At 36.4% G+C, this 12,471-nt stretch overlaps 1 protein-coding gene across 2 annotated transcripts in view; it reads right to left on the bottom strand.

Moving 5' to 3' along the window:
* LOC136705579 (inositol polyphosphate-5-phosphatase A) overlaps positions 1–12,471 on the bottom strand; it is a 194,741-nt gene that overhangs the window by 134,004 nt on the left and 48,266 nt on the right. For both annotated transcript variants that reach the window (XM_066679216.1, XM_066679217.1), the window contains exon 2: positions 10,919–10,960. In XM_066679216.1, the coding sequence (XP_066535313.1) occupies positions 10,919–10,960 (42 nt within the window). The remainder of the gene's footprint in view (positions 1–10,918; positions 10,961–12,471) is intronic.

The raw sequence follows: 12,471 nt of genomic DNA, 5'->3' as shown, positions 1-12,471 counted from the left end.
TTTATCTTATCAGTTGCTGACAGTGTGTGTGTGATCATAGAAAGCCTGTTATTTTCTGTTCATACAAAAGCTAGCTACAAAACAGAAGCACCGTGTTGACATTAAAGCAAACTCGTTTACCAGACCCAAACCAACAATAACATTTTAACATTTAAGTTTTTGAACAGTTCTAAAACCAAGCAATTTAATATTTTATCAACCAAGTAATCTATACTTGATAAAGGAACAGGGCATCACTGGGAACTAGGTGTTTATTACTGACTTATATTTCTATGAGGGTCCGACTGATAAAACGGTGCTGCCTCTAATTCACAACCACGTTTATTTTGAGTAACACCTGCTCTGGTGTTCTGGCTTTAATAATCCAGAGATTTTGCCCATTTTCGTGTAAAGTTAAACAAAAAGCTGTGCAGATATAATTTACTCGTCAGAAAGTCAGTAGAGGTGAGATGTGTCTGTGTTTTCATGTCGTTATTGGGACAGCCAAGATGACTTTCTGTTTGTTAAATATATAGTAGAAAACAAAAGGTTGGGTCACAGAAACGCTTCCAAACATAAAGAAGAGGCTATGATAAATATTACCTCAACAACATTCAACACATTTCTGTTTGAGGCTCCAGTAAAACACTGAGTGGTGGACAGTAGACCGACAGTGCTGAAGTGGCACAAGTATTCAGCTCTTAACTCTGGCCCCTTGAACACTTCAACCTTCGCGCCTTCTGTTCACCTTTCAACGTCATCAAAGTGTACAATTCAATGTAGGATTTAGGTCTTATGGCAAGAAATGTGATGGGGGAAACCTGCAGATGGCAAAATCCTGGACATTTTTAGCCATTTATAAATGGGTGTTCTGACGAGTTGTGCTACCTTGTCGAAATGTGCTGCGATACAATACTTTTATATGTACAGTTATTTAAATAAAACAGTAGGTGAGATAAATGTGGGGTATCAGAATTTGCCTACAGAATTATAAGATATAATATATGATATGAATATAAGATATGAACAACCCAAACACTAAGCACATTTAGCCAATGTAGCACTATTCACTACACTCAGTACAGAACACTAGAGGTGGGCAGATCAATCCAAATATCGATAATATCGATACCAACTCTGGTATTGATATTGAGTCTTTTTACAATTATATTCCAAGAAGAAATTAGTAAAATATTGGGGCTATCAGTAAAGTGTACACAAGCATGGTGTCTTGGGAGGTCTAAATCAGGCAGCGGCGCAAATCAGGTAGCAACACACCAGACACATTTTTTATGCCCCACAAAAGAGGACTTGTCCAGGGAAAAGAGCATGTTTGGTCACCGCAGAAAGGTTCAAAATCACGAACTGGAACTTGAAATATGGCTGAACTAACAACAGACGGTGTAGTGGTGCCACCTTAAGTTCTCTAACGTTTCAACATTAGGAGTCAGTCAGTAAGTGAAAATGCCTCTTCTAGGCTTGCCTGGTAGGCGGTCTGGCAAAAAAAAAATAATACGATAAAATATTACTATTATAATACTATTACCAGTTAAGAAAATTTAATAAATCATTCATTTTCTGTAAGTGCATTGTCCTGATCAGGGTCACAGTGGGTCTGTGAAGACGCAATTCACACTTTTAGAGGATTTCACAGAGCTAATCCACATAACACATGCTTTTGGACTGTGAAAATCACAATAAAGGCAAGGTAAACACACCACACATTTCACAGTGACCAGAGTTGGGTATTTGAACCTCATCAGAAGCCAGATGAGCAGCAGCAAAAGTACCTGTTGTGCCACAAGCAATGGAAAGAATTTATAACCAAATATGATATGCTATTCAAAGCTTTCTATTAAATCCTAATCACTGCATTTGAATCACTGCTTTTGCCTACAACTCCACGCAAACCAAAATGTAAAGTGCATGGCTTGAATGACTCACAGTGCTGGCCGGCAAAGTCCGTGGCCTCTGGGTGTGTTCCCATGAAAATCAGTTCTGAGATCAGCGCTCACACTACTGACCATGAAAGGATGCCAAGCTTGATGCAAACCACAGTTTATAGTACAGCCAAGTCAACACAAGGTGAAAATCGTTTCAAGTATTCTCCCATGCTTATTCAGACAGGCATCCAGTGTATGTACTGTGACACTACAACACACAGAGGAACAGACACTTCAAACACAATCTCTGCTTTAGCTTACAGTGGCACAATAACAGAGCTTAAGCCTTAATTAATCCCTCTGAATGACACACAACACACATAACAGTAAAAACCCAACAGTAAAACTCGCAGCAATAAAACTTTAATAGATATTCACACACAGAAAATGCACTATGGATAATTCTAGTGCTGCCTCTGAATGGGAACTAGTTTCATACAGGATTTGACTACAAAAGATTCTCTGAGCAATGTCATAAGAGAACCACTTTTGGTTGTATAAAGAACCATTTTTGCTAATATATTTAAATGCCCATTAAAGAGCATTTAAAACCGGGTGATGGATTTTTAAACTTTTAAAATGTTCTTCACACTCACAAATTTCTTTAACAAATTAGGTTCTTTATGGAAGCAAAAGTGGTTCTTCTATAGTATAGTATCTCTCAAAGAACCCATTGTAGAACCTTTTTTTTTTTTTTGAGGGAGAGAGAGCATGGATGCAGTCAGTTGCCCCAGAACATGATTATGTATGGATCGCATATCCTGAATAATCCAAAAAAGATGCAAAACATTTTCTGTGGATTTTGAAAAAGATCTGTGGATCTTGATTTATTTTAAAGAGAAGGAGAGACACTGTCAAATATTACAGGAGATTTGGAGTGAGGAGAGACTTTACTACTAGACGCTAGATCTTCCTCACCCCCCTCTCTTTTTCTCTCTCTCTCACTGTCTCTAAATTCATTGACTGGTAAATATTGCTAGGAAATCATACTTAATCAGGGCACCTTAGCCAGTGTTTATCAGTACCATCAATGAAAACTTTCATCTCTTGCATGTTGACCATTAACATCCATTATATGTGAGAAACTGCTGGAATATCCTGATGATCTCTCCGCTGTCTCTCTAATGTCAGGCAAAGTCTAACAGTACTACAGAGGGAAATATGTGTGCATGCTCGTCCAAGCATGCACTTGCACCCAGATCATAGTTTAGAGATCTACCAGTCACCCGTGGTGTTCTCATCAACAAAGGGGGAGAAAGAAAGACAAAGAGAGAGAGAGAAAGAGACAGAGATTGAGAGATTTCCATGACGTCATTCTTATGAGGCCTGGCAAGAGGTTACAGGCCTTCCCCAATTTCTCTGAATACATACACAACAGTCATAAGACAAGAATCGCTGTCAAGCTGTTCCTGCTCGACACTGCTTATTTTGAACTATAAGATTTCTGTCAAGAGCCAAGGACAGACCAGTTCACTGCAATGTACAAAAACTAGTCAGCACTGTACTTAAGCTCCTTCAGCTAAAGTACTAGCTGGATTGATTGTAGTTTTTCAAAAAAGCATTTTATAATTGTATAATAGTGCTGGGCGATATGAGCGCAAATCAACATCACGATTAATTGTACATTTTACCACAATTACGATTAATGAACGATTATTCTGTTATTGTATTTTTGACCATCACACTTCAATGATGAGGCTTGTACTGTAAATATGCTCCAGTATTAAAGCTGGGATATTTCTTCTAATGTTGCAGGGAGCTTGTTCCTCTCTGGCTTTTTGAGCACTGTTTATATTTGGTGTGTGATTGTGCTTTGGTTGTTTACATTCGACTTTTTTTGTTCAGTGTCGTCTTAATTATAATCAAAACAAAGCACGTAGAAACCACAAAGGCAGTGTTTTTCCAGTGGTATGAGCTGCTGAAATCTCTTGACCGGCCTCTTCATTTAGGTTGCTTTCATGTGGCAGATATGAGCAGAATCATGTAACTACAGCTTGGCCGTGTGGTCTTAAAGGGATAGTACTTGAACATACTTGAAAAATAATCGATATAGACAAGATTATGTCGATTAAAAGTTCTGAATATCGATTTCAATTCATTTTCGATTAATTGCTCAGCCCTATTATATAATATTTCTTTTGCAAAAATGTTGGGTATTAAAGTAACAGGGCACTTGTCAATTCATTAACAATTTATTAGTATAGTGCAAGCTGTCTAAATTTCCATGTTTGTCATAAAACAAGTTGAATAGTAAGTAAATCTGTATGATATACTATTACCTACGAAATTTAATTCAAGTCTGTCACAGCCAAAATCAGCCTGCGTGTAATTCATTATTAAAAAAATTACTCACACACACACACCTACACCTATAGAGACTTTTGAGTAGGCAAGCCACCTATCAACGTGTGTTTTTGGACCGTGGGCGGAAACCGGAGCACCAGGAGGAAACCCACCAAACTATGTTTGATTATAGCCTTGTAAAAAGCAGTAAAAACAAAGGTTGAAAATGTTAACGATCATGTAATTAATCTAGGCAACATAGATTACGATCTAATTTACCAGAATTTAATTTTGCAGTCTAAACAATTTGTAGGTATACCTATACATACACACACACAAACTTTTTAGACATATATCTTCGGGATTTAACCCACCTATTGCAGTGAAAAAACTGCACACAAAAGTACACTAGGTGCCATGAACACACACCCAGAGCAACAGAACCATCCCCAGTGCCCAGGAAACAGTTGGTGGTTGTGTGTTTTGCTCAAGAGCACTTCGGCCATGGATTGAGGTAAAAGGGCAGTGCTGTTCCTTCATTTCCATGGCCCCCTATTTTCCTGCTTATTCTGGGGACTGAACCAGTGCATTGTTGATTTTACAAACACAGAGGATGAGGAGGAGCTTCTTTCCAATGGTTTTTTGGACTCTGAACCAGGTCTAAAACGTTAACTCCCATCAGTATATTTACACACTGCTTAATTTTTATACTTTTTTATAGTTTTCATACTCTTTACATTGTGCACAGTTGAATGTTGAACATTATTCTTCTTAGCTATAGTTTAGTATTATTTATTTTATATAGAGAATGTCTTTATATTTTATCCTTTTTCTATTTCCTATTTCCTTACTGTTGTATTTAACATATGCAGTTGCCAAAGATGTCACTTCATGTTGTACCATGTACAACTATGTATGTAACAAATAAACTTTTGATTTGATTTTGAATTAGGGGTTGGCAATATGACCCTAAAATAATATCACAATATTTTAGGGTATTTTTGCAAAAATATTCTTGGCAGAATGACAAAAAAAATGTATTATTCTTATCTAGTCGTAACAACATTTTAAGAACATATTAATGCAACAAAATAAATGGCTAAGATTTATAATCTTAAGTGTAACAATTACAAACATTCAGTAGAATTAAACAAACAACATTTTTTAAACCTTTGTTAATTTTTTAAACAAATTTAACATATAAATAAATACCCGTAAATAACAAAAATACAAAATATATGCCATTCTGAGTAAGGGTAGTCTGGCAGCTTGGGTTAGAGCTCACTTTGGCTATTCAGCTCTCCTCGTGGCATTTTTGGTGGGTGCTTCTGATTCCGATGACAAAACAGATGATAGTTGTGTTTCCCCACTTTGTTGTTACTGGATTCTTGTGTATTTTACATATAAACATGGTTTGTTGTACCTCTGATATTGTGTAACCAAACTACCTCCACACTACTGAAGTTCTTCTTTTTGAAACAAACTGTTCCACTGCATAGCCACTTTCCACCATACATGTTAGAGTGGCTAAATGACTCTTAATTTCATGCAAAACTGCATGACGTCATGACTTAGTAAGAATATCAATATTACCGTAATGTGGAATTTTTTTTTGTTTGTTTTAAAATTTATATTGATATAATCGCAAATGTTACAATAAGGTACACCCTTAGTGGCAATTACTGCTGAAACACAAAAGCCTAGATAATATTGTCACAAGGAAGAGATCAACATCAAAGCACTTGGGAAATAAACACAGTTGTAATGTTATACTGGATTTTACAAAGGTTATTTCTAGGCAGATAAGATGACAAACACGTGATTTATTAGTTCACTACACTAATTACTTGTATATGGCAAAGGCTAACTATATAAAGGAGTAAGAATCATTGTTTGTCCTAGTGGCTGTAAATGTAACATTGAATCTTGTGACAATCACTGTTAATTCGTAAAATATTATAATTATTTCAATATTAACTGCTTTTTGACATGATTATAAACACAAACACAGATGGCTCCTATATGTGAGGACACTGAAACTACATAAAAGTAACACAAAATGTCCTTTGAGACAAGAATGTCTTGTTTCAGAGCCTGTTCCTTTAAGTAAGAGTGAGCCTCTGCTCCAAATGAAAAAAAATGTACCCAGCAGTGAGGTACAATTATAGTCATTTTCACTTTGTTCTCATGTTTGCCATATTTAATTAGTATGCTTAATTTTCTGAGCTATTTGTGTTGGTTTTGCTTTGTTTAACCTTGTCTTTTCACTCTATTAAACAGAAACACAGAGCTGTGATTGGAGACACTCAAGACGAGAAGGCAGGACAATTCTGAAGTGTGTGCTATATAGGGCTGGCCCCTACTATTTGGCTATTCGTTTGTTGGGTTGGAATCCGATTTATCATTTTGAGATTCGGAAATTCGTTTTTTTTTTTTTTGATAAATGTGGCAATAAAGGCAACACTCCACTCCACATGTATTCAGCCTTGTCAACATAAAAGTCTTGAGTGAAGCCTAAAACAGCCTAACACACTACAGCAACCTACAACAAAGCATATCAAAGCTATAGTTCGCGTTATCAGCTTTACACGTCAAATTAGAACACCTCCACGAAGCTCTGGTTTATTTGTGTACACTCTGTGCCCTTAGTGGCACCGTGTATACATGAGCTGGCGAACAACTCGGCGAGCAGAGCCATGCTGGGTGTCGCAGTGCAGCCTTAATTTTAAAGCAAGCACAGAGCGCTAATTTTCTGAACAATAGGGCTGGCCCTCAAGTATTCAGGTATTCAGACATTTGTTCAGGCTCATCAACATAAAAGTCTTTGTGCAAATGAAGCCTAAAACTGAGTCACATAAAACAGACTAGCATGCTAAAACAACACAATTACAATGAAGCGATGGGACCCCACAGTTCATTTTGTCAGCTTTGTGCCTGAAATTAGAGCACCTCCGCTCAAACTGGTTAAATTGTGTATACTCTTTGCCCTTAATTAGCAACCTAGTTAGCAGGTTAGCAAGCATAAGTAACGAGCAAAACCTGGAGAGAAGGATATTAAAGAAGGGATCTGAAGTGGATTTTGTTAATGACAACAATATACACCACCCCACTCCCCGAATATTCTGGCTGAATCTCCAAAGACCTAAAAATGGTATTCGGGACAGCTCTAGTGCTATGTACATGAGATGCAGCACAATATCAGAAAAACACATTTTATCACACTAGGACACTATGTATCACAGGACTGGAAGGAATTCTAAGAAATCCAGTAAGGAGAGAGGCTGAAAGTCAAGAGTGGGGGATTTCCAAGTGGAAATAGATGAACAGGCCTTTGGGAATAGAAACTGATGAGACAGACAGAAGGAGAACAAACAAGAATAAATGAGGCCATTTCAGATGATGCCATAACAATACCTTGGAAAAAGACAAGTGGATACTGCAACCAGTAAAACATCTCCAAAAGTTCTCCAACATCTACAGCTTCATATGTTCTACTACATCCTCCAAGACCTCGAACCACAATGCCCTTCATTTAGTCTGCTTACCACAACTCAGTTTCCTATCACACTGTGTACCCTAAAAAGACGTTCCTTATGTTCTTTTATAATGTGGCCTATGTGGTACAAACTAAATGGAAAATGACCAATGACACACATTGAGACTGTCAATCAGTTCTAAGTGGAAATAAATGAAAGTTTACAAAGAATGAATACAAGCTTGCTCCTGTGTTTGACATGTAAATAATGTGGTGGCTGAGGTTAACAGCTGTAGAGATGCTGCCTTTCATAACATGCAAAAACATTGTTTGGCTGAACCGATGCAGATTACTACTGAACTAAGCATTTAGGAAGGGAATCATTGTTCTAGGAAGTTCAGGACCATAACCTGCTACAGAAAACCAGCTCACAGCACACAAACTATTATTAGTAGTTTAATTTTACAAGTAGTCATTACTTTACACTATATATAAACATCAAAAGCTAAAAATTATTTATTTAAAATGTTACATGTTTACATTTTATATGTTACACATACTGTACTAAGCAATATCCAGTGAAAGAAGCCTGATTATGTTCTATGATAGTCATTCAGTTTGAATTTAAATATACTGTGGTGCAGCTGACAGCTGTAAAGGAAAACAGAACATATATTCCCTGTCCCTGTTCCTTGTAATTAATATTCAATTAATCTACAATCTACTGATATACATAGCTACAGTTATTACATTGGCAGTTCACTGGATTAGAAACACATATTGCATACTTCTGCAGCCCTGCTGTGTCTGATCCACTTATACTTCTCACTGCAGTGCTGAAAATGATCCACCACCCAAATCATACCTGCTCCCAGGTGGTCCTGACCATTCAAGCAAGGTGAAATGTGGTTACAGCAGAAGCCAAAGAAACAGGTGGACTACAGTCTGTAATTGTATAAGTACACAGTGCTCAGTGGAGCTCATAAAATGGACAAAATGAATGTAGAGTATAGAATAAAGGAAGGTATTCATAATTCAGTGATTGATCAGTGTAAATTGAGTTTGTTGATGTCAGTACTTAATAAAACCTCTGAAAATATATAATAAACTATTAAAATAAATATATTCATATTTAGTGGAAGCGAATTAAAAGAAAATTAAACATGGACTTTATACTGTCTTAGTTGTACATTTGTAATTTTCAGTACATTATGAGAGTGAACATCAAGCCCTGTCTATTCCTGCTCTGTTAAGACAACTCTACATTTTCTCATTAATAGGGTTGGGGCATTGACAGTATTGTTCATGTACAAAATACATATGGCTGATTAAAAAAAGCAAGCAAACAAACTAAACAAACAGTTCCAAATAATTAGGTTTTGATTTACTGTGTTAAAAATCAACTTTTCAAATTTGGCCACATGGTGACACTAAAAAACAGTGTCCTGCAGCGACTGCTAGTTGCCAAACAAGCTTAATACCATTTAGAGGCATTATATGTTTGTATATTCCTTCCAATAGAAAACATGAACAGCTTCTTTCGCATTAAATAATTTTTGCAAAGATGGAAAAATAAGGCAAAAATACTATGATTCGTCCCATACATGCACAGTTCAGTGTAGCTGTGAAGCAAAGGAAATATCAGACAGAGTATTCTGTCACTTTTCTGACAATATTTTAGTTCAACTGAAACATTTTGTGTCTGTCACTGCGGTAAGTTACTGGGAAGTGGTCAAAGAGTGGAAAAGACATGGACTTTGTCTAAAACGAGCAGACTGCTGTCTACTATAGCAGCATTCTGAGGGAGGAGTCATGTCTGAAATGAATGCTGCCTGTTTCTGCTCCAATATTACTTTGTCAAGCACTGCAGGTGTACCTGTGTCCTGATAACGTGTTGAAATATTTCTGCTTTTAAAGCCTGTCTCTGAAGAGATTCAGTTAATGTAAATTTACTGCCTTTTAAGGCACTGACTTGTGAAACATCAAGGTTGCTGCCTTATGTTTCAGGCACAGCCATGGTGTGCTACAGTGGTTTCAAGGTCAGGGCTTGATTTGGTGATCTGGTGTTTCCTTGTTTAGGTAACGTCCTGCTAAAGACTACTGCACGGCTCACTCACACTGAAGCAGCACTAGACCACACACACACACACTGCACCCTCCCCAGTTTCTTAAGCTGTGGTCAGAGAGAATGAGAGTTAAATCTGCCCAAAGAAAAAGCCCATTCACTTAAGCGGGAAAGGAAATGGGGACATGAGATAGCAATCTGCATCAGATAATTTCGCTTTACATCAAGTTCATCTATGTGAACCCACAAATATGCAAACTTCAGAAATGTTAGCCAGTCGAAACAAACCAAAAGACATTTTTCTTCTGAAAACAATAAACTGACTAAAGGCAATATAATGTCAGTGGCAGGTTTTGCTTCAACTTCACAAATAAAATTGTGAGGCAAATGTTCACTGAGACTTTTTGCCTCAAGCCTTCTCAAATATGTTCAATATCACCTTAAATATTCAGGGCCAGTGCTGGCCAAATTTGTTCTAAAACATTATTTTTTTAAATAACCAAAACACTCCTGTGTTAAACACTTCTGCTTGTGCTATAAATGATAGAATTCTATAATTATGTCTTTCTTACTATCAGCATTATTATCAAGCCATGCTATGGTACTGTTTACACACACCCTTACACATACTCACAATTCTCTTTTGCAACCAACTTCCCCCAGCAGCCAGTGGAAAAAGCTGTGGTTTCTCAGACGCTTGCTACCAGATCAAAGGCAAGATATGTAGTGTTAGTGTGTGTGTGTGTGTGTGTGTGTGTGTGTGTGTTTTAACATGATATGCAACCTGCTAGAATCTCTCTTGTCTGAAGAGAGAATCTGAAAGTGATCCAAGCTGAGCTTTCTGTAAAGTCAGACATTTGTCACAAAAACAAAAAAAAATTAATTTTGAGAAATTTCTAATTCAAATTTCAAATGTACACAGCCTGACAACTAAGAAGAAATAACCCTCTCTTCCAAATATTCAAGCTGTTCCTCTCAGCTACCACCTGGAGGAAAGAGCAGTGATGTCATGAAATCCAGTGGTGGAAACTTGCATCACAGCCAAAGAGAAATTTCAGATTTAATGGGATCAGCTCAGGCTACTGGGCAGTAAGTCAGGAGCTCCTTCCTTTATTGTATTCAGTGACTTTTATCCTACAAGCCTTATAAGGCAAAAGCAGGATGTACACTCACCTGATAGAACTCTTTCAGCCATGTTTTCTGTAGGTTTGTGGGCTGTGAAAAAAAGAGAGAAGAAAATAGAAATAGTTAGACTTAAAAAAAAATAAATGAATTATTACAATATGAATTATATATATATTTTTATATAAAAGATTCAGACTCATTTAGGTTCACAGAATCTGACTCATTCTGGCAGCGAGTGAGACTTCAGGAAATTAATAGGGCTGTGAACTGGGATTAGAAAATCCATTTGAATGAACATATTTATTTCCAAAGATTTTAAAGAAAAAAAAGTTTATATGCCAGACATAAATGCCAAATTCTTAAGTCAATATCATTTCTCTTTCAGCCACACGAGGGCGCTTTAAATGTCAGTAAATGAGCACTAAAACTCAGGGAATAAATGAGGATTATTGCAAAACATTTAACAAAAGTGCAATATGGTAAACTGAAAATGATTCTTAATTCTAAAAAGCTACGCTAACAGTTAAACTGCTCCATTAACATGCTCTTATACATAAGACCAAATGGAGATTAAGTAGAATAAAAGTTGTCTGTGTAAGAAAGAGGAGAGAAAGAGATTTGATTATTACAGTTCTATTAGACTGCTGTTTCATTATTATTATTATTATTATAATACATTTGATGAAAGTGAAATTTGTAATGTTCTTAATGCTCCATGTTGTTGTATTAATTATCTGAATATGGTCATGCCAATAAATCTTATTGCAGTGAATTTTGAGAGAGAGAGAGAATTATTATATTGGTACTTTCCAAAAATACATAGTCTAGACCCTTCTGCAAATGGAAGCATTTAGATAAACACACATATGAGAATGATAGACATCCCTGAATTTAGACAATTGAATTGAGATTTTTTTTTTTTTAGCTTTTAGTAAATGTATTTTATTTACGTAAAGTACAGTTAATCAGAACATCATGATGCTTAATAGGATACAATTAATTTTATATATAAACATTATAAAAAAATTATAATGACTCCAATAATAAAGCTGTCGCAGCTGAGAGAGGGCAGTATTTAAGCCAACATTTAACCACCTTTATACCAGCACTGTCAGAACTGACCAACTCTCAACAACTTGTTACAGTTAAGATCTAGATAATAGATCATGCAGCCATATTTGGTCCACTTCAAAGCCGTAATTCATTCCATATGGGGGCCAGATCTAAATGCTTAAATATGGCCAAAGCCTGAGCCATATCAATCATGCTGCCTGCGTTAGTAAAAAATGCCATTATGTACAGACACTACATACAGAAAAAAAGCCTATGAGACGGGCTATGATGTGGGACTGAATAAATCTTGCCAAATTATGCTGAAGAAAACGACTCATTAGTAAGTTTATTTACTCTACATTTCCACTTCCACCTTAAATGGTGCAGTTGTCTAGGGCCTCAAAGGCTGGAAAACTACTGCTACATCATTTAACTTGTAAGAAAAAAATATGAATGAGACAGTGATGAATAAGAAGCCAAATTGTTGATGTGAAACAGCGAAAGATTCTGAACACAGCCTATTCATGCCATTTTTTCTAGTCTGATTT

Source organism: Hoplias malabaricus, chromosome 8 (assembly GCF_029633855.1).
Source record: "Hoplias malabaricus isolate fHopMal1 chromosome 8, fHopMal1.hap1, whole genome shotgun sequence".
In the NCBI taxonomy this organism is placed as follows: domain Eukaryota; kingdom Metazoa; phylum Chordata; class Actinopteri; order Characiformes; family Erythrinidae; genus Hoplias; species Hoplias malabaricus.
Note: the sequence above shows the minus strand (reverse complement) of the source record. Positions and strands in the feature narration are given on the sequence as shown.